At 38.1% G+C, this 23,099-nt stretch overlaps 1 protein-coding gene across 1 annotated transcript; it reads left to right on the top strand.

Annotated features, from left to right (window-relative positions):
• Positions 1-19,416: 19,416 nt before the first annotated feature.
• LOC127472135 (uncharacterized) lies at positions 19,417-21,126 on the top strand. Its single transcript, XM_051789834.1, has 2 exons — positions 19,417-19,446; positions 20,063-21,126. Exons 1-2 carry the CDS (start codon positions 19,417-19,419, stop codon positions 20,669-20,671), a joined length of 639 nt encoding a protein of 212 aa, XP_051645794.1. The 3' UTR covers positions 20,672-21,126.
• Positions 21,127-23,099: the final 1,973 nt, after the last annotated feature.

The following is a 23,099-nucleotide window of genomic DNA, read 5'->3' as shown; positions in this document are numbered from 1 at the left end:
AGGATGGTGGGAAAGTTTTCCACAGGGAAGGTGCACACTGGCATATGTCTTCCACATATTCCAGCCTTCCTGGGATGGGGGAGGTAGGAGGGGGAAATAAATGATGGTAGTGTGGAGTAGAGAGTATGATAGTGTGTTTCCAAGAGAAGTTCCTCGAGTTTGACAGGTGTTTGGATGAGCCTAATCTCCTAATTCAGGAACTGCTTCAGGAATGGTAGATGCCTGTGTGTCTCCTGTGTGCTGTGAGGGTGATGGGGTAAACAGGAGCATGTGATTGCATTTGCAGGCCAAATGTCTCATGTTTGCAGAAGGGACCTGTCGCAAGGGTTGGAGTTTTAGCTGGGGTGGTAGGCAGAGAGGCTGATGGGCTACTGCCATTTGTGAAAGTTGGCAGTTTTGCTGCAATGATGATTGTGAACTAAAGGGTGTTTGTATGGGCTTGTATTGTAAAAGTGTCCACTGCAGGAAAGATTAGCCTCCCTGAGGAGGGGCAGATGCCTAGGTGAGGTTTACACGGTCTGTGAGGGCAGCAGAGCTGGTAGGAATGTGCAGTGGTGATGGTGTTTACCTGCAAAGTGCCTTGTATGGGAGGCATTTGGGTGGGCTTGAAGTCTCTGGAAAAAAGGATGGAGAAAGGAGGCACAGAGTTGCCCAGAAGGAGCAGATGCTTTTGACAGTGGCAAGGTGAAGTGTGCTGTGGCAGCATGGGTCCATAGGTTAAGGGATTCAGGCAAGCTTTTCTCTTGTGAGAAGTGAGTTGTCGGGGGAATGGCAGCCTTCTGTACGACTTGCACATCCATGTGTACAGCTTCCATATGGTATGAAGGTGGTGAGGATGGCAGGAGAGTGCAGTGATGCTATTCATGAGCTGAGTGCCTCATGTTTCAGTGGGCTTGTCCTCCAAGAGAGGACCTGTTATCTGGGGAGTCCTTACCCATGAGTTGACTGCCTTGTGTTTTGAGCAGCTTTCTAATCTTGTGAAAAGCAGTCCTTTGGAAGGCAGCAGCTGTCCCTAAGTGGGGCAGAAGCCCTGAAGAATGGGGATGTGTTGGAAGGAGCTTTGTCTAGGGGTGATAGGGAATTCTGAGGCAACATTTGCTGGGCAACAGCTTGCTATGGTCATGGCATCATGAACAAAGTGAAGCCTGCTAGGCGTGTTCTGAGAGGTAAGGAGAAAACCTTGTCCTAGAGTGACCACTGCCTTTGTACAATTTCTATTTGCTGTGTGGGCCTTGTAGGCAACAGTAGTGTGATGAGTGCAGTGATTTATGTTTGAGAGGATTTCATCTTGAAAAAAGGCCATTCTACCAAGTGGGGATGGGTGGTGGGCGGACCCTGGCCTGTGAGTGGCAGATGCCTGCAACAATGGCATAGGCTGCAGGAGTGATGACTTGAACTTCCATGCATGACCTTTTTAGTTAACTATCCACCTCCCTTTCCCGCATTTTAGGTTTATTTACAGGGAGAAGTAAAGCAAAAAACAACCTTAGAAACAGTTAACATCATGTGTTATCTTACCCTCTGTGGACTTTTCCAGTGCTGCTTTTCTTAGCTGCCTCTTAGATGCTTAAACGGAGGCAGCTTTCTCTGGAGTCTTCCACCCACTTGAGACACTCTTTAAAATAAGTTCACAGAAAACTGCTGAAGCCCACCTCAGACTTCAGCTTCTATTCTGACTATTCTCTTCTTACTCCCTACTTTCGAACACATGTTTTTAGGACTATTACACTTTGATTTGTCATTTCTCTTTCCCATCCTTCTCTACTTTATTATTGTCCAGCAGAGGCACAAGCTACACATTCCCCAGACAGCTCATATACCCTCCCAGCACCTACCTGTTTGAAGTTACTTGAACTCAGCAGGGATTTCTGTTCTCTTTTGTATTTATGCCATAATCCAGATGGAACCGGGAGGATGAGCTTGTCCAGTTAGGATTTTGCAAGCTGGTTCTCTGAAGCTGCAAGTATTTGCGGTGCCTGGAAGGCTCTACTGGTATGCTACAGCTGGCTATAATTCCCAGTTTAGGAATCCCTGACTTTGATCTGTTTACTGCTGGTGGTCTTTTTAGAATTTGAACTGAGGTTAGTATGGGTTATAATTTAACTTGATTGGTATGAAACTACTTTCATTCCAAATATTGTCGGCTGCGCCAAGCACGCTGTTATTCTTGGGGTATTCAGAGTCAGGGCAAAGGTGACTGATAATGTCCAAATTTTTGTTTGCTGTGGAAGGAGGTGGTGGGCAAAAGTTGAAAGGAAGAGAAGAAGGGAAATCTGACAAGTGAGTATGGTACTCTAACAACTCAATATTCTTTACTTGAGATGTAGGTTATAGGGTCATCCTCCTGAAAACCTACCAAGAGTAATAGCACTGGAGGAATTATTATAAAGGGTCTTCATGCTGAATGTTGAAATTCATAACTGTATGGATTTATTGGTTTTGAGAGATACTGTGTATGCTGCTATAGCAGTCCCCTTAAAGATAATATTGGTTTACATTGTTATTTTTCATGGCTATTTAAAATTCTTTTAGATGTAATTACAAAAGCTTACTGCAGCAATAGATAAGGATGGGATCTGTCACCTGTTGCACTTCTAAGTTTCAGTGTTCTTCTCTTAACAGCACTATTTTGAAGACTTCTCTCAGCTATGCTGTTACTCAGCTATGCTGGGTTTGTAGATCTAGTTTCTGAATTGCAGATTCAGTTTATTGTGAATAGTTACGTTATAATTTTGCCATCTTGACTTAATTTTTCAGCTTCATTTTCTTTCTTTGGAAAACCTACTGTGGCTTCCGTATGTGACTCCTTCAATTCTTTGAAGCATGTCCTCAGGCATAACTCACAATATCATTGGAGAACAGTATTTTAAATTATTATCTAATTCACAGCAGGGTATATTATTCACAAAATATTTTCCAGAATGATTGTTGGCACAGAACAAAACAAGATTAAGTATTGTTCACAACGGGTTGCTTCGAAGTTGTTTTGAATTTTTAAATTCTTGTGTCTTGTTTTCAAAGCCAAATGTGTGGTATAACCCCAGCCAGCAACCAAATGCACACACCTGCTCACCTGAAAGGAACTGAACCATTTTGTCACCCATAAAATGAAACAGCTCTTAGGACTTGCTTCTGGATATAATTTAATACCCTGAATCTCAGAGCAAATGTGTAAAATTCTGGCAGACTGAGATACTCTGTAATGAATAACTTTATGTGTAAGCGATTTGTTTTCATGAAACTCTTACTGGGCAAGATTTGATCTGACATCAAGCTGTCTGAATCAAATTCTGAATGAAGTGTAGTTATCTGCGAGGATAGAAGCAGCAGGTGAAATATGACAATGCAGTAAATTCATGTTCATGTCTTTTGGACAGGAAAGTATTTTTGATTTTTTTTTCTGCATAACACTTAGTTCAGTAGATATTATTTCAGAAGGAAAAATTAAAGTACCTTAAGAGTAGTGGAAACCAAAAAGTTTTTCATAAGCAGTTGTACTAAAATCTGGAATATTTCAAATAGTTTGGGCAATGGAAAAATATGAAAGCCTCAAGTATAGCAAAAAGGAAAGATCTTGTTAGCTTTTAGCAGGCTTTATCTATGCAGAGATGTTTGCTTGTACTCCCTGCATAACATTACATTTAGATAAATATAGTAATGTAATAGCCTGTGGGCCACATCCCAGGCTGCCAAGGTGGTTCACCTGGCCTGCATCCTGCTTTTGACCATCCAAGAATTTCTTGGTCTGAAAAAGGAATGAGCCACAGTCCATATTCTGATGGTAGCTGCTTATTTGAGATACCGTTGGCTTTCTCTTCCTGCCAAAGACCAAAAGGAAGTAGGGAAGAGTTTTGTGATCTCTGCAGTAAGTGTATTTCTTCTGGAAAGTTTTACACCTACTGTACCTACCTAGTAGTTTGTGTCATGATGGAGACTGTGCTGGTTTAAAAGTAAACCGGCAGGAGAAATGAACCCAACTCAAGAGAAATTACAAGTCAGAGTCACAATTTACAAAAAAGATGATAATAAGTACAACGATACGGAGAAAAACTGTTTTTTTAACCTATAAAGAGAGATGTATAACCCTGCACCCTGGAACAAGGACAGAATGGTGTTTGTTAGCCCCTGTGCTGAGCACCACGTGGCCCCCCTGAGGGCAAAGTAAAAGGAAAGGAAATCTGATGGTCCAGATGATGGTTGCAGTCCTGTTGAAGTAATGATCACAGTCCTGTCAAGAGTGGTAGCCACACTCCTGTTGGACTTCTGGATTTCCACTGGATCCAACAACTGGTACCAGAAGTACCAAAACCCCAAGATTATATATGCTCAGGTTCAGGTGGGAATGTCCAATACCTCCCCCAGGGCGGGGAGTTTCACAATGGATGATTTAACTCTGCCAGTCATGGGATATTTTTGGTATCTTTTATGGTCTAGGTCATTGCAGCCGCCTATTATGCCAGTTCAGTATGGCCCATTAGCAGAGATGACCCCTCAGGCTGAGTATGAATGTGCTAATGCCTCCCCTGAGGGGAGTTATCACAGCTGTTATCACAGTTATTAGCATGAAGACAAAGAAACACCCCTCACAGGGTTTCTTTAACACCCATCTTGTAGCCTGAGGTATCAGGTGTGCCCTGGGCAGCTGCTGCAAATGACCCATTATTAACAGTCCATCAGAAATAGCATAGACTGTGTAGAATACACAGTTTTGGTTATACCCACGTAGTGATACTTACAGCCCCTGTAAGCAGAACAGAGACAAACTGAGGTATATTATTCTGATCTCCACAACTGGCAAAATTAGCAGGCAGGCACATGCTCTGATAAAACTCTTATTACATTGAAATTGTGTTCACAGTAATGTACCTACACAAAATTCTTAGGGTGGAGAGGCAGTGGGGAATTTATGCACACCTGACAGTGGTGTAATCAACATCAAAAATTCTCTATTTAGACTAGAGTGTTATTCTGAACCAAATTTTTAATCTGCTTCTAAAGCAACAGAAATCCATTTGAGTACCAGTGTCTGAATTGCACTATAAACTTGAAGCATTATTCTTAATTGGGATTACAAAAAGATAGATGCCAGGGAAAGATAGATGCTTAATGAAGATGAAAAGAAGCTTTAAGGCCAAGGAAGCTGCCACTGACTTTCAACTAAGTCCATGTGCCTAACATGTTCTATTGGACTTATCTAGAGGCTCAAGGCCAGACAGCAGGGAGCACTAAACCACAAGGGTGTTCGTGAAATTTACACTGGGTGATATTGTTCATATATTGGAGTGACTGGAGTACCCTGAAAAACAAACAATGTGATACATTGTAGCAGCATTTTTTCTCATGGCATGGAGGTATCTAAAATATGAAGCTGGTGGGGTGTTTAGTGGGAATTTTCAGCAGAAAATGCTAATTAAAAAAAAGGAAGGGCTTTTTCAAAAAAATATATTCTTCAGGGAGTCTTCGAGTGTCAAGAAAGAAAGTCTGAGAGCCATGGTAGTACTACAGTCAGAAATAAAATAATGGCTGACGAGGATATTAATCTAACTTCAAGCTGTGTCCAGGGTTCTGGGATGTCCAGGATCATGTAATTTCTGCTGGAAATGTTTAGTAATTTGCACAGAGAAGGATAGTTCCAGGACAAGACATGTGGAGAAGCCCTAGACAAGTGATATGTATAGGATCATCCCCCTTTGTGGAAGGCACAGGTTGCTGTCTTAGGTGATGCAAAAAATTGAAGGAATGCTCCTTCTCTCTCCATCTCTTCTGGTTTAGATCTCCTTTCCACAAAAGACTGAAAGTCTGATTTATGCTTGAGCCTAATGAGAAATTTTGGAATATGAAATACATAGACATGACCTTGAAAGTTAATGTTTGACAGTATCCCAAATTACTGTGAGGATTAGCATGAAAATTTACTTCTACTGAAAACCCTTGCAGTATTGTTTTTAAGCAGGAATTTGCTAATTTTTCCAGACATGCTTTTCATATCCACCTGGCTTGTAATATTTTACTTGATAACGCATACTGAAGTGTTTGTCAGGCTTATTGGGATCTTGGTTGGTTAGTTTCAAACAAACACAAGTAAATATTTATAAACCTTCTTGCTGATAAAAAGGAAATGGTGAAATATGTGCAGCATAATACTATAACTGCCTTGTTGGTCATCAGTTCTTTCTGTGCTTGGAAGTGTGTGCATTTCTTGAACATGCTGTAACTCATCGCTATTCTATATTGGTGCAAATTCCTGAAAGTCAAGCAAGCATGCTTTTTAAACAGAATCCTTGGCAACAAGAAGAAAGAAAAAAAAATTCACAGGGCTTATTTTTCTAAAGATTGACAGAGGCTACAAGTAGAGAGGTGAATCAAGTAAGCTGGATAACATCCAGAAAGTGAGATTAAGAAGAAAGGAAAGAATCTTAGGCTCAGGCAGCAGAACGATAGAGTAATTTTCTAGGACTTAATAGCGTGACACCAGTGAGCCTTTTAGTTCTGTCTGCCAGTGTATTTATTTCCTTTCTAACTTAAGTTCAGTTTGTTGTACTTTTAATGCTGTCCTCAGCAAAAGAATGAGTCACCTCTTTCAAATAGATCCATGTTCCAGAACAGTGCAAGTTTTTATACATTAACTGAACAGTTTTCAAAGTTGGGAGAATGCAACACAAACAAGTTCTTTAGAATATACTTGAACTGCTGTTGACCACTAAAGAGTTGCAGCCAGATCCTTTACTGATGCAAATGGGTATAACCTCCATTGATTCCAACAGGGTTGTGTTGAGCCTTTACGATACCATAACATACTGGGTAGGGAACTGTTACCACCCCATTTTCAGTTTATGTTGAAAAGGAATCTTGCAATATTTTCTCTTAAATAACTGTATAGCACTGCTTTCATCAGGCTTCAGATGCTGAACAAATGAATTTTTTTTAAATTTTCTTCTGCTCAATAAGTATTGTCAGCCTGGTCAGTACTGACAGTCATTTGAAATGAGGTTCTTAATTTACTGAAGCATTCATGAAGTTTTTGATCACCAGAACCCCGAGGAAAGCTCTATTTCCTATACTTTTATTCCCAGGTCCAGCATACAGAGTCAGTAGTTCATATCAGCTCAGAAAAGATGGAGCAGGATATGTCCAGCTCGAGGACTGAAGAAAAAACAAGTGTTAGATTTCTTATGCCTATGTTGGCTGCTTAGTGCTGTGTGGTAGACTGGTCAGAGCTAAAAATGGTGTTGATAAGGAAGATACCATATTACTGTTGCTTGTGAATGACTCACTTTATCACTGTCTTCAGAAGGAATAAAAGCATTTAGATGTCAGGAAAAGTTTATACTAAATGTGGTTCCTTCTATTGAAATATGAGGTCTTTAAAGTTCTGTAATTTTTTTGGCTTTGCCAATATACAGAATTTTATTCAGTTACAAGATCCTACTTTTTCCATATGTGCATCATTTCAGTTATGTAATAAATATATTCAGAGGAGTATCAAAATAAAGGTGTAACTCATAATTTATTAGAATATATTTGCATTTTTATTTCTATTTTGTTTTTATGTACATAAAAGTAATAAAAATCCAAGAGACTTCTAATTCTATAACATTGATTTACATATATTAATTTTATGGTTTTACTGTATATAGTATCATGTTTCCTGTATTTTAGTTGAAAGTCAAATTGATGAGAAAAATGTCAAGAAAAATGGCAGCGGAGGAAATCTTACTTCCTCACCTTTTTCTAGTGCTGAACAATCATAGTACTTTCAGTCTCTCACACAAAAACCACTCCAATCCTTTAATTGCTTTTACTGGTTTTGCTCTGGTATATCTATATCTGTTTAGTACCCAGGGAGCCCAGAATTGCACACAGTGGTACAGATGTGCTCTCAGTAGTGCTTAATGCAGGGAAAGAACCACCTCCAGTGCCTGCTGGCTAATGCAAATCAAGATGTCATCATGGTTTGCTGCACAGGTTGGTTCAACTTCTTTTCCATGAAGATTTCCAGGTTTTCCCCTGTCATGCCACTTTCCATTTAAATGGACTCTGTGTGCTTGGGTACTTGGGGTCATTGCTCCTCAGGGGAAACATTTTTGCACATCCCTTGAAATATCAGGATTAGCCTTCAAAAGTACTTCTACTGAAAACCTGTGTTTTACTTTGAGATTACATTAAGCTTCAATGGCAAAATGGTTTGGATTTGGGCAGAATTAAGAGAATCAGAAAACCAAATCATGACCTTGCCAACTCTAAATACTGCAACCTTAAATCAAAGCTTGTGGGTAGGTACAGATGTAACATGAGTTTCTGTGGACTTAGTCGCTTTGTCCTAATTTTGCCACGCATTTCCCTATTACTTCCTAGAAAATGCAGTTTTCACGTGAGAGCTGCTAGTTTTGTACAAAGTGCCTCTTCCAGAATTTATTTTCTAAAACTATTTGTGCAGTGCTGTAAGTGGGTGGCATGGGTGGTATGTAATGCTGGATTCCTGCCTTGACCCTGACAAAATCCATTCAAGCAATGATCTTTGACTACTTCTTTCCAAATCACATGATGGGCTTTTGGCTTCTGTAAAGGTTATGTTTGTTCAAAACCACTCTTAAAATTCCATCTCCAAAACCCCAAATGTCCTCTTTAGGATATCTAAAATCAGCTTCTCACATTGTGTCTGCTACCAAACAGAGAAAGCTTGTAACAGCTAGAAATATACTGGCTGGGTATGCACCAAGTATTCTTTCCTGTTATGGTTGACTGCAGAGGTTAGTTTCCCATGTTATATATGTATGAAATTATGTAACTTTATGAAAAATTTCCTCAGACTTTTGTATCATCATGTTTTCTTTCCAAGCTGATAGTGAAGTGTATTTAGACATTTTCCTTTGGGACAGCTTATTTTTTTTCATGCAGCTGCTGGTCACAAGGTTAGGCTATGCTTCCAGTCTGAATTATTAGCCGGCATGTCACTGGCTGCATTTTTACTTGTGTACATGCATCTTTTACTAATGCTTGATACAGGGTAGTATAACAGTCATAAGTGAAAGCATTCTTTGCTGTATGTCATTGCAAGAGCATTTGTAGTATCAAAATGAAAGTTAAAGGCTTAAAAGCCAGCTAGTTAAGCAGGTTACGTTTGCCACAACATATGTATTTGTTGCACTGACAGATTTGCACAGAGATCTTGAGTATCTGGGGAAGACTTAATATGCTTTAATTGCTATCAAGAAATGAGATGAGATTGCTGTTCTTATCCAGGGTCCTAAATTCTTTTCAATGCATTTCACATTGACAAAAGCATGATAAGTTCAGTTAAGCAGCTATTCCTGTGGAAAAACTCAGTGATCAGTAAAAAAATGCAGTCCAACAAAAATGCGTAAAACACTGTACAAGCTGCAAAGAATTTGATCGTTATATGGCCCTGTCATCTGCAGGCAAACATGGTCTCAAGCCTCTGTGAAAGCATCTTTTTGAGACATTCTGAAGGAAAAAAAACAACAATGGTACCAAGAAAATTTAAATGTTCAAGCGGTGGTTTAGATGCAAAGTAAAAAGCTTTTGGATTTTTAACCAGTTAATGGGCTATATTGACTTAAGTTATAAGCCCATTTACAGCATAAGCCTTAATGATGATTTTCCAAAGAGGACTAACTTAAAGTTGCTACCTTTTAAGTGTATGTGCCTCCACCCCTCTTGATGATCTGTGGTTGTAGAAGAGTTTTTTACAGCACAACAAGGTGGATATGAGAAGGGGTGATGACAGGGTTGTCTTTTAGCATGTCTCAGGGGCTCGCGGAAGACAGCTGAATGCATTCCCCACCACACTTGTGGGTAGTAGAAAGACTCACTGCTCCTGCTGCTTGGTAGGCCAGTGCAGTCAGGCAGCACTGAATGCCTTTTTTTGATACACTCTGCAGCGTCCTGAACCTTCTTTCCATTAGGCATGCTCAGTTGCCCCTCAGCAAAGGAGCCTATCTTCTACTCTCTTTCCAAAGGATTCTGCTTCAGGCTGTATAAGGGATACAAACATAATGGCTCACACAAGAAGAAAAGTACTTCAAAAGCAAAACATCCTTATAAAATGTCAAACCCTGGAAAAAGATACATCTGTATGTGTACATTGCAGTGAAAAAAAGAGTTATATCCAACTGTGCCTTTAGTGCCTAGTTCGTTTGCTTGTCTCTTTTACTTGAATAGCCACTGCATTGCATTAGTTTTCCCATTCAATATCATTTGACTTCATCTAAGTGAACACTTCTGCCATAACTTTTGTGCACTCCTTAAACTAGCATTTGAAAGTAATTTCATAGGGAGTGATTTAGGTCGTTAGCTTAATGACTTCCCATGACTAAATTAATGAATTTATTATGCAGTGAAATAAGGAATATAATGTGAATACCAGAGTGTCACAGTCAAATTGTACATTTGCTCAGTTCCCGTTACAAGAGCAGGTTTTGTACCACAGTACTGAATAAAACCTGTGTGCTGGGGAATGCCCTGCATTCAGTGCAGTGTCATTGCCATTTCCTATTTCACAGCTATAAGTCTACCTTTTATCTTGCACATAAACATTTGGCTGGCTTTCATTACTCATGTTTATCACAGGTCTTATGATTTTGCATAACCTAGATAAACAGAATCTCACTGTACATAGTAAGAAATTTCAAGTTAGGTTCCTGTTTCATGAATACCTATATTCATAAACTACACAAGTATAACATTGATGCTTGTCACACACATTGCTTTCATGTTTCCAAAGACAAGTTTGGAAAGGTATGCATGAGAAACCTACTGCTGAGACCTGGGGTAGCAAGTTTCCCATAGCATTCCTAGAATAACAGAGGAAGAAATATGCAAATCACTTCAAACCCAGACACTTTGGACACAGCTTACAAATTAGTCTTTTTGGCATAAATCCTAGTTCAATAGCTTGATTATTCAACTGTAGTTTTGCACTCCTGCTACAAAAGGAAGGAATTTCAAGCACGTTGTTTGTGAGCTGCTTACAAGCCCTCCCCTATGAACCCTGGACCTTTTTCTTAACTGCAGCAAAGCAGGCTGAGAACATACCACAGAGCAGTATGCTGGAATAGTTTTTAAATGTTAATGAATAATATGATCACTTTATTAGAGAACCCTTCTGTGATGTGTTTCCAGGCACTGCTCAGGAATGTATTTATGCACACAGTGCTTTATTTGCTTAAGAGAACAAATCATTTTTCTGATATCCTTTGAACTTTTTCCCCTCCTTTTCAACTTTTTTAAGTTTTCGATGCAAAACTTCTGTGAAACAGAGCAGGGTAACTGACAGAGAACAGCGTTCTAATGTCTACTATAAGTATTCTTAAAGAGTCATGATCTATTCTGTATCCAAATGATTAAAACAGATCCTGTTTATGCAACAGCATTAATCATTCCTTCAATTATGTCCCTGAACTGCTTTCAGAGCTCTGATATCTTATTTCTTCATCTCATATTAAGTGTGACAGGAATGAAAAGTGGCTATAAAAAAAAGTGGGCACTACTACCCATTTTAGTTCATGGGATACATAAAACCACAACACTACTTATATCTGAATTAAAAATCTGGATAATATTCTCACTTGAGGAGAGAATGCAACAACATTGATGGGAATAATTCAGGCATTTTTCTTTAAAACAGGTTGACAACTTGAAAAAATGTACTGTAAATTAAAACAGCTCATCCAAGCAGCTGTAAATTGCATGACTAGCACTTACTCAGCAAATGACTTCCTGTGGACCTCACTGACCTTGTCAATATTGTCAGGGGCATGGCTTCAGATAGAGAGAAATTGCTTTTGAGTGGTTGCTCTGAGAATGCACAAATAAGCATGTCTGTAAAAGGAGGCATGAGATAATTTAAAAATACTTGAGAAGTTTTAAAGCATAGGAAGAACATACAAAAATTTTCTGTGCAATTGGTGTTCCTGATCCACAGCTTTCTTGCTTGTCTCACTGTTTTGTGTTTAAAGCTATAGCTTTAAGAATCATTCTTTTTTTAAAAAAAACAATCTCAGCTAGTTTGGAGGGAAGGTCATTCATTAGCTGTCATATTTATGTAAGAGCTTCCAGTTGTCAAATTAATTGGACTAACATGCAAAATAAGGCTTTCTTAGCCCAAAGTTTTACTCCTGATATAAGGTCAATCTAAAGCCCAGTTCAGTTTTTCTGGGAATCCAAATCATGTGTGTTTCATGGTTGCAGTCAGCAATACTGGTGAGATGCGCTGCTCTGCAGTAGATTCCTTTTTGTACTTGTTTACCTTAAAGTAAATAATGCCTATTGAAAAGACATTATTTCAAGGTATAACACTCATTTTTGCTTTAAAACCCTAGATTCTGTGAAATTATCCTTTTATTTTTTTTCCTGATAACTATTTGTAGCAAAAAATCATCCAGGTACCTTAATAGACAATGAAAATAAGATTTGAACACATTTGTTTTTAAGTTTGTTGATAGTTTGTCTGTGTCACTCATTTTTTTAAAAATTCTCTTTTTGCAATTTACCTTTGACTTTGTCTTACATTGCAGACAAGTTACAAGATTGTACTTTGAACTGTCTTCTTCTTGATAGAAGTGATTTTATTGGCACTTCAAAGGATTTGTTGTCTCTTACCTATTGTTTCCTGAGTATCTACTGTAATAGCCTTGGTAGCAGAAATGATTTGGAAGTTAAGCAGTGTAGCTCAAGGAAGCACTATTTGATTCAGATAGTTTTGCTATATGCTTAGATACTTCATTGCTGTGACTTAGGTAAGCCAGCTCAATGCTGTTGCACACTTTGAAGTGTTCCTGGACTATAGAACTTGCAAGGACCATAGAACGTGCCCTCTGGATCTTTTGTATATTTTTTTAAATTTCCAATTTGGATCTTTTAGCAAGGACTAACACTATGGTAATGTCCAGAATTTAAGGTTGTCAGGTGCTACATAACTTCAGACACTGTCTGTGCTAAAGGACTTAAAAGCTAATTTACCCAATACTCAACTGCCTCTCACAGTCACTTCAATGAAACAAGAGAGGATGGAGAAAATAACAATACAATAATCTGCTTACAGAAGCTGTTAAGGCCTCAAATTTCACGGTCAGTTCACTTTTGATACAGGTGGGAAAAATTTCATAGAAGGAACTGATTTGGAGAACTAAGGAGATTCTAGGCTGTTGATTCCTGAATGCATGCACAAATGCAGCTAATAATATGTAGTATATTCTATATGCAGGTGCCTAAGTTTTCTCTAAAAATGAAAAACAAATTTCACTCTACCTATAGGATAGGGAAAATGATAAAAGAGTAGTGAAATAGCCAGCCCAGGCTTATACTGTAGGAGAACATCAAAGAATAGAATTCCTCATCTGCATACTATTTGCAATACAATTTGCTCTTACTGTCATCTGTAACCAAACTAATAACATGACTTCCTACTGACATTGTTTGGGACAAAAGTATTAAATAAAAATTATTCATCACTTCTACCTTCCATTCATGTCTTCTTAAATGCAGAAACCTGTATTGAAATTTAAGGGCAAAAATATTACACTACCTATACTGCCAATTCAAAATGACTTATCATTACCATGTATGAATAAATTTCATAGCTGGCTTTGATGAACAGTGTAAAGGCATAGACTCCAATACCAGAGTTCCTACATTGTGAACTTTCATATTTGGTGTTCAGACCTGCCCGCTTCTACAAATTAGTACAAGTATTCAGAAAGGAAAAACAGGTCAAAGGCATTTTAGTAAGGCACATATCCTCATGGCAGTAAGAAACGTAGGCAGATAAAAGAGACACTTAGCTGAATCACAAAAGAAATTCTCAGATACTTTGTCTGTTGCCAAAAAAAAGCCTCTCAAGTGCTTGCAAATTTCTGGTTTGGTTTTTGTTTGTTGGGTTGGTTTTCGGTGGTTTGTTTTTTTCATAATTGCAAATAATCAGCTGCCAGAAAATCATATGATAAATAGTTTGTGGGCATTCTTGAGGAAGGTTAAGGCTTGTATCTTAGGAAGAATAGCCATATTTTTTAGGTATCTCAGCACTGTCATGATGACGCATCTCTGAATTTTGTAGGACTTAGTCTGTTATAAAGCTGTTAAAATGCAGTTCTGGCCATATGTTACTCCTTATGTTATTTGGATAAAATTCTGGTAAATTCAGTAGCAGCAGGTGGCTTATGAGCAATGATTGCAAAACACGTACCAGATTCTATAAGGCTGTGGTCTTGTCTTCTTCTTTTTTTTTTTTTTTTTTTTTGCAGCTGAATAAAATAATTTATTCCATGTGTATTAAATGTTCAGTTATTAAGGATATGGCTGTGGATTTTCTTGTAATTCTAAATTTAGTTCAACAAATTGAGTTGTGTCAGCCACATAGCCCTGATTCTGAACCAGTTGCAGGATCAGTCTTTAGGTTACAGGTTTCCTATAAGGACCTTTCATGAGCTCCTTTATGAGTAGGTACCGATTTCTAAATAGAAACCAACCGGTTCATTTGTGTTTTGCAGAAAGTTACTGCTGGCATCTAGTGGTGTTCTTTGAGAGGACAAAAAACTGACAAATTTGACTGCTTCATGAGCAAGTGCAACTGCTAACCTGATACTTCAATGCTCACTTCTCAAAATCTAATAAAATGTGACATTTCCTGTTGTAAACAGCTTTCTTTGAGGGGCGGGGGCGGGGGCGGGGGGCTTGGGGGGTGAGACAGAGGAGTGGGGGTATAGTACAAATAGCAACCCTATGCTTTTCAAATGATTTTACTGTCACACAGAAAAGGTGCTCTAATGCACTTCTTCTAATTTTCTTATAATTAAAGTACCTAAAATATAATATTTCTCATCGTTCTGTTATTAGTTCAGTTGCTAAACAATGCATTGAAAAAACGTTTAAAAAGTATTCTGGATTATTTTTTATCAATCTATTTGTATTTCAACTATTAGCCATAATGAAGCAGTGACTAATAGTTTCAAGTCTCAAAATCTCAAGGAATTTCAATAAACCTATTCAGTAATTTACTTATTTATTTAGCCATGTAGTACTATATAGGATCAAATCTACTGTCTTCCCTGCCTCCTATGGTTTCTCCAAATGAAAAGTTTGGTTTTTTGTTTCAGTGCTTTTAGCTGAAGGTTTGTTTTTTTCCCAGTACTGTTAACACAAGGAATTCAAAACAGAAAAGATGCATAGTATCCACTGTCTGTTTACAAAGAACTGTAAGGAAGATCACTTCCAAAGTAGATTCTTACAAGCTGTAGAAATTGCAGTTCTAGAGTTTGGGGGATACAAATAACTGTTTTGAGACATTTAGCTGTATACACATACAACTGTTTTCATTATAGGTACAGATATTAGGTATATAGATTAAAGATGCTGAACCTCAATTGAAGGGAAATTAATTTGATTTATGGTCATGTTTATGTAGATAGATGATCGTCATCTTACAAAGTGTTTCCCAGAGTTATCAGGAGCGGCCCAGTATGAAAAACATCATACAACACCTAACTTGTGTGATGGAATTAAAAGGAAAAAGTCCAGGTGAAGTCATTTTTAGGGAACCCAGCATATGTACTTCCCCAATATGAATTAGACCTCATGCTTGACATAGCCATGCATGCTGGGCTGAAGTAGGTTACTTAGATACACTGAAACTTCATTTCTTACCAAAATTCATGGATGTCCAAATAGTTGGAGCTATTAGCTAGACAGATGCATATGATGGCAGAATTATAATTGTGGACTTAATCTTTGGCAATTATTAAATTCCCGACTGGTTTTGTTTATTCGATTGACCATTATTAAGGTAAATTATTATTATGACCATTATTATGCCATTCTTTGCCCTGTACATGTTATAGACAGTCCCATAACAAATTTTCTTATTGCAGGATGCTACCATTGTCAAAGTTCTCACTCCTGTACTTTTCTTGTGTAATGTTCTGTTTGCTTTTCAATTTTTACTGCAGGTATTAGGTTCATTACATTGTGGGTAATGTTTTGTGGTCTGGGATAGTGGTCTTTGCTGATGTTCTGTGGATCCTTCTGATCTAGATTGTTTTTGAACAGTTTGTAAAAGCAGGAAGCAGGTCTCAATGACATGGACTGTCACTTCCAGGTTTTATTTGGCAAGATTCTCTGCAGAGTGTAATATCAGCTCTTGCAGAATCTTTCTAGCCCTCAATATCTTTTTTAATTAACAATGATCAGCAATTGGATGCACAACACAAAGTTTCAAATGGATATTAACAAGTCATTAGACAGATCTCTGTGGTGACCTTCATTGTCATCTTGCATATTTCCTAGCAGCGAATGGTAAATCCTTACTTCTGGTAAATTAGGTCAGAATCCACCCAATGGAACCTCCCAGGGGGCAAAACATCAATCTTAGATGGAATTTTATTATATGCTCTCTTCTGATTCCTGATCCTTACGATTCCTAAGTTTCTGTCTGCCTGGGGTGAAGTCTCATTACTGCAGCAGGGACCCATATTTTAAGTGTATAATTTCTATATCTCATTTTCCATTCTTTGCACAGATGCACAACACACTGGAAGATTTCTTTTTTGCCTTCACTGCCCATTTATATTATCATCAAATACCCCCTAATATTTGAGAAAATGGAAACCCAACATGTAATCAGTTTCCAATGTTACAGACATGCTGTTTTAGTTGTGCTAAACAGAGTGGTGACTCATACTTCCTTAACATTGTTCTTCAGTTTTAACTTTCCCTAATGCAAATTAGTCTGAATGTTATGCTGTTATTTTGCTAAATTCCCCACTGGATCAAAATTATAGCCAAGTTACTGAGGCATTAGGTAATTAAATTCCCTTATCAGTATTGGCTAATGGAGAACAACCCAGCCATTACCATGCATGGAACCATATTTATATGCAAATGCCTATCTGTATTTGCAAACAAATATTTCCAAATTTATTTTGTATGCTCAAAGCATTAAGCTGTAGGCAAAAAGAAACTGATCCCAGTGAATGCATTTTGTGCAATATAGAAAAAAATGGTAATAGTCTCTAATTTCTAGACATTGACTCAGGCTCGGTGCTTTACATTTTGGTTTTAAAATGTTTTCTTGGACTTCAGCTTTTGTAGATACATTGCTGTTCAAAACAGTCATATTTTCAATACATAAAACTTGTCTTACAAATTCAATGGAATTGTAAATGCGTGTCAGCTGTTAAACCTAGTATTTTTTTAGCCAGTTACAATAAGACATACTTCTCTATTTTTTGTTCCTTTGTTCTGGCTAGGAAAAGGAATTGAAAGATATTGTTCCATGCTTTATTTATAGATAAAAGCTTTCACAATCTTAATCTTAGAAAAGCAACAGATGCTTAGACTCTGTAGATGAATTTAGTAATAATCTAATGCATAAGTGTTGGGATTCTGTCCTCAGATTTTAATCTAACGAGATTACAGTCAAAGCCTGTTAGTTTTTCTAGCAGTTATGACTGACCTTTCTTTTTTTTCTTCTCTGTGAACCATTTCCTAACTTTCTCTGTTCCTCTTGCAAAGAATGGGCTACAATGGTGCTGTTGACAATGGACCTAAAAGAGCTGTTGATTGGATTCAAATAGCTGTTGTGTTCACTTTGATTCAGAATGAAAAATTTTAATTTTAAACGCCTGTAGAAGTTTTATTTTAAGAACATTGAATCATGTTACTTCATTGTATACATTTATTCAGTTCATCATTATATTTGTTACATTTAAAACATACAGGTCCCATTTACATTACTAAAATAAACTACTTCTAGACATCAAAATTTAATTAGAAAGTTGAAATGATTTGGTATTTCTTCTTCAAAAACTTTGTCCAAATATTTGTTCCCTTAAAACATCTGGTTTTCTAAGGACCATTACAATTGCTTTGACTATCCTGCTCAACAAACCAAAAACTATAACTAAAATCATATTTTGTTGCTTTTAGTAGGTAATCTAAGACAAATTAAAAAAAAGATCTTGTTGGGAGCAATGTGCAATAAAACAAAGCATTGCCAAAAATCACACACAATTAATAGAACATACAGAAGCAAGATCATCTGTCTGAAGTCCACTAGCACCAAGTAAACAGTGATATTTCTGTAAGGCTCACAAGGAATATTCACTACTTTTAAAAGCAGGTTCATGATTTGACTGCTAGCTTGTAAGTGAAATTAGATGCAGCAATTTATATATATGGCTGCTGTGATACACCCTAGAAACTTTTTAATACCTGGCAGTTGATAGTGTCTCCTTTCATACCATTGAAGTCAGGTAGGGTTGAAAATATATTTATTTTGGTGAGGAAAAAAATAACCTAAAGAGTAACTTATTGCTACTGTTTCCATATTTTTATGACAGACAATAGAAAATAGGTGTGGACAAGACATGTACTGGGGCCATTGTAAAGAAGTAATTTTGGACCTTAAGTTAGCTGTCAGCACAGCCAAATATTTCTTTGGGGTAGGGAAGTAAAAAAGGGTGGTTTATCTAGGTGTGTTTGTATATTTATTCTCTACCGTGCATCTTACCTTCTGTGAGCTCCAAGTGAATCTGAGCATTTAGGGCTTTGAGGTCACAGTGACTACTCAGGAAAAAAAAAATCTATGCAAAAAGATACTGGGTATAACTGAATAGACATTTTAGTAAATGGAAAGATAAAATGCAGTAGTGGCTCTTTTAAATACAGCTTATCTTCAGAAGCTAGAGGCTACACTGCCATCAAAGGCATAGCCTTTGGTGGGAAAATATTCCTAAAAGTGGTAGGCTTGTCCTAGTGTTTGTTACCTGTGTTGCAAGCATGAATGTAAATCAAATGATGGAATTTCTTCTTTATTACTAAAGTTTGCTGCATTCACAGTGAAACCATTTAGCATGGGAGCCACTGTATATGATCTGCACTAGGATATAGATTTCCTGCTGGAAATATATCATAAAAATATAAATGAAAATTTGCCAAAAAAAGGGGGAACATCAAAAAAAGGAAGTGATTCTGAAACCAGACAATTAAAGTCTGTGGGGAGATGCTGTTAAATAGAAACTACTGCACATTAAAAATGTTTAATATGCATACTTAATTGAGAAAACTGGAAAAGAACAAGATTTTAAGAAGACTGTCACCTTTTGGGAGGGGTTCTTAGAGGTAGAAAAATATTTCCACAATACAAGGGTATCCAATTCCTAAATCCTAACTTCTTTACTACATCAGTATGAAAAAAAGCTAAAACATTTAATAGGAAAAAATATATATACATAAATCCAGTGCTGCAAACATGAAATATCGAGATACCTCTTTTAAAAAATGTTGACATAAGGGAGTGAAATGTTTTGACCTTTTAACCCTGTCTAAAAGGTTAACTTAAAAGTGACTAACTTCTCATTTCTCTGGCTCCACAGTTCTCTCTTTGGGATTAGAATTCCCTGGATGGAAAGTAAAGACACTGACACAGTACAGGTATGAGTAGTGATGCATCCTTGTTGGAGCAGTGGAACATGCAGAGAAAAGGGTTGCAAAGGCTGCCTTTGTAACTGTCACAAAAAAGAGAGGAGAGGTGGTTTTGAACAGGAATCCATCCTAGAGCTGAAATCTTAGTTCTCTAACTCACCTCCTGGCTAGGCTAAGTAAAGCAACCTAATTGTACTGAAATGAGCTCTCATAAATGCTCTTATTGGGCCAGAATTTTTCAGATGTGATCCGTTCTGCTCTGATAATGTGACTTATTCTGCAGGTGCAGTTGATCTTTACAGTCAGTGCAACACATCAGAAAAGTGTACACCATGGTGTCAAAGCTGATGAGCAAATGTTGTAGTTTATCTGTGCATGTTCACTGGCATTTTGCATGTTATCTTCAGGTAACAAACACTTAGGCAGAGCCACTGCTCATGGCTGGCTACTAGGTAGCTTAAATCCCAAACAATGTCTGGAGTTCCCAGCTACGTGCTCAGGTCATGTTCACAGCTCTTATTCACAAATTTTTTTAACTCCACAAAAGGAATATGAAAGAAACAAATGGAAACATGGAAACAAATTCTCCTGTCTTTGAGGTTTGGGAGAATGCTAATGAACACAGTCTGCCTGCCAGCCCTCAGGTAAGCTTTTCCACATTTGTGTCAACTCTGAGCCTGATCTCCTGTTGGGCTTTCTGGACAGTCTGGACCCAGAGATGTTTCTCAGATGTGCCGATTCAGAGTCAACGTGCCTGGAAAACCTGGAGAAAGAGATCTTCGGAAAAACAAATTCCATATCAACCTCCATGTCTCCTCCTTTGGGGTCCCCATCAACTAAGCTGGAGGCCATTAATGAATTGATAAGGTTTGATCATGTATATACAAAGCCCCTAATACTGGAGATTCCTGTTGAAGCAAGGAATCAAACCAATATGCCAGTGAAAATTGAGAAAGAATCTCTCTCTTCATCTGAAGACAAGGCTATCCCTGAGGTCCCAGCATCTGTGAAGGAAGAACCTGTAGACAGCTTCATGCCTGAACTGGGCATTTCTCATTTGCTTTCTTCTCATCCTAGCCTTGAAGCCTCAAACTACTTGTTGGATGCCTGTAATGACTCTGGGTATGAAGGATCCCCATTGCCCTTCAGTGACATGTCCTCTCCACTTGGCACTGACCATGTGTGGGAGAATAGCTTTGCTAGTGAACTCTTTTCCCAGCTGATCAGTGTTTAACTTGGTAGTGTTAACTCCCCTTGGGTGACTGTCCTGGCAGATATCAGCATATGCCCCTTTGTGAAGTGTGTATGGGGAAAATCAAGTGTATTCAGAAAAGCGTTGCTCTCTTCTACCCATGCTAGTAGATGGAGTGATGGTATGAAAAAACATAGGGTGTCCTGCTCTGCCCCCCCCATCAGTGTTGGCTTATGAGCGAGGAAACTTTGTTTCTCAATAACTTGCTAATTCTATATGAACCTGAAAATGTTAATTTTGTTTTACATTTAAAATTTTAACACCAAAAACTGCAGTGGGATAGTCATGTACAGACAACTGGAGTAAAACTTTAATAGTCTCTACATCTTACAGCTTTACTATGTAAATGCTTGTTTTCCATTTGCTATGTAGAGTTGCTTTCTCCATCTAATATTTAACTGTATTGGTGCAATTAAAATGCAGTGCAGCTCACTGAACCTTTTTTGCTTTAGATCTCAGTGGGGAGGGGGGAGTATCTGGGCTTTCCAGAACTTAAGTTTAGGTCCCTCAGTGTCTCATCCCACCAAAAGGCACTGATAAGCAGCACTTGCACAGTGTCTGTAGCTGGATGCTGTAGCAGCTTCTTCTCGATGTGGTAGAGGGGTTTGTGTGAGGGCCAGATCTGCTAGAGCAAAACCTTCAGCCTCAATAAGGAAAGTGGGTGTCAGGAGCTTGAAATCTGAATAAAGTCACGGTGGTGTCACCCTGGTGTGGCCAGTAATGCCAACCAAAATGCTCAGCTGGAGGGGAGGTGGGGGCAAGACAGACATGGGGTGAAAAAGGTGCACATTCTGTGTTAGCACAGGATATTCTGAAGCATCAAATGAACTTACAGAGAGAATTTCAAATATCACAGCAGGGCTCTCTGTTGTTTATTCCAACACCACAATATTAAAAACACTTGAAGAGACAGAAGAAACTGAAATTTTATACTGAGAGAGCTGTTACAGGTTTTTGCACAGCTGCTCTTAGTTTCAAGTACTATTTTATGTTTTGAATCCAATTTTGACAAAAATAACTTGGGGTGGGGAGGGAAGGAAATGGGGGATGGAATGGGAGGGCTTTGGTCACTAACATTCAAGGAGATAGGACTTGGATTACAAGCTTTTTGTAATAAAGCATTCCATCTGAATAGTGGATAGAAATAGAGACTACAGCTATGCAATGTAACAAATTTAGATTAAATATGCCAGTAGTCAGAGAATAGGTTGCTTTACTTTCAATCTGGCAAATAGGGATGACTGCAACAGGACCCTTAGTATCAAATAAATTGTTGTGAGTCCAAAAAGTAAACAGAAGTGAGGATTTGATCCATAGTTTTGCATTACTTTTGTTAGCATTATTGGAACTTCAAAGGACATTAAATTAATTTCTTAACTAGTGCAATAGATGAGTAAACAGAGTAATTGATGGAACTGTCTCTGTTCAGTGCCACAGTACGTGTAGGCAATGTGTGTGTTGCTGTGAATTTGACATTTGGGACTGAGTCACTGCAGGCACAGCCCATTTCTGTATGAAGCTCCTGCTTATTTTTGTGTCTTCAGCAGCTGATCCCAACTGTAGGGTAAAGTGGAAGTTTTAGTGACATGCACAGTCTTCTCTATCTCAGGTTATCAATGATGTTTCACTTGTGATGGTTTAGCATTAGAGTTGCTTTTTCTGTGCACCTTAAAAAAAGCTACGGTGACTAAACTGTAATAATGCAGCAAGAAATGGTGTCCCAGCAAAAGAGCTTCATTGAGCATTCAAGAACCTGCCTGGAAAACCTTAATATCCACTTATGTGTATTTGCAAAGAACGTGTCTCCAGCCTTTACGTTTAAAGGTGTAGAAATTCTGTCATTAAGAACTTTGAGGGGAACAAGAAGGCCAAAACTGAAGGAGTAAGAAGTAGCATAGGGCTCAAAGACATGGTACCACCTGATACCTGCACAATTGTAGGTACTTTGACAGCAATGCTTATGCAGTTGCTTTTGGGATTTTTTCATGCTAGCTCGGATTAAGATACAGCAACATTAACTGCCAGGATGAGGAAGAGCGGAAATGAAAAGTTAATGTGAACTCTTTTGGCAAACTGCTTAAGAGAGAAACTTGTGCTCATTGCATCATGTTTCATGAGGAAAATGTGACCTTTGTTTGCAATGAATAAGGAAGTTTATGGTTCTTACATTCAGCTTTTGATACACCATTACAAAAGCAGGGCCTGGTATCATATGCACACTTCATAGTGACTAAATCCAAGAACTCAGCAAGAGTGATTTGGCTTAAACTGAAGACCAAAGTGGGGTCACCTTTCACGAAATTATAGAGGCAGAGAAAAACAGTTTTCTTTAACAAAGACACCTGAAACATCTGGAAAAGCTGTCTAGGCAGGAAATGGCTGAAGGCAATTTGCTAAGCTGAAGACAAAA

Source organism: Manacus candei, unplaced genomic scaffold (genome assembly GCF_025592945.1).
Source record: "Manacus candei isolate 608988 ecotype Guabito, Panama unplaced genomic scaffold, ASM2559294v1 h1tg000028l, whole genome shotgun sequence".
Lineage (NCBI taxonomy): Eukaryota > Metazoa > Chordata > Aves > Passeriformes > Pipridae > Manacus > Manacus candei.
Note: the sequence above shows the minus strand (reverse complement) of the source record. Positions and strands in the feature narration are given on the sequence as shown.

What these genes read in the sequence shown, in the direction of transcription:
- LOC127472135 (XM_051789834.1), top strand. Translation starts at nt 19,417, where the DNA reads ATGGAAAGTAAAGACACTGACACAGTACAG. An exon ending in AAGACACTGACACAGTACAG is followed by an intron (nt 19,447 to 20,062) that starts GTATGAGTAGTG and finishes TAATGAACACAG; the next exon opens with TCTGCCTGCCAGCCCTCAGG.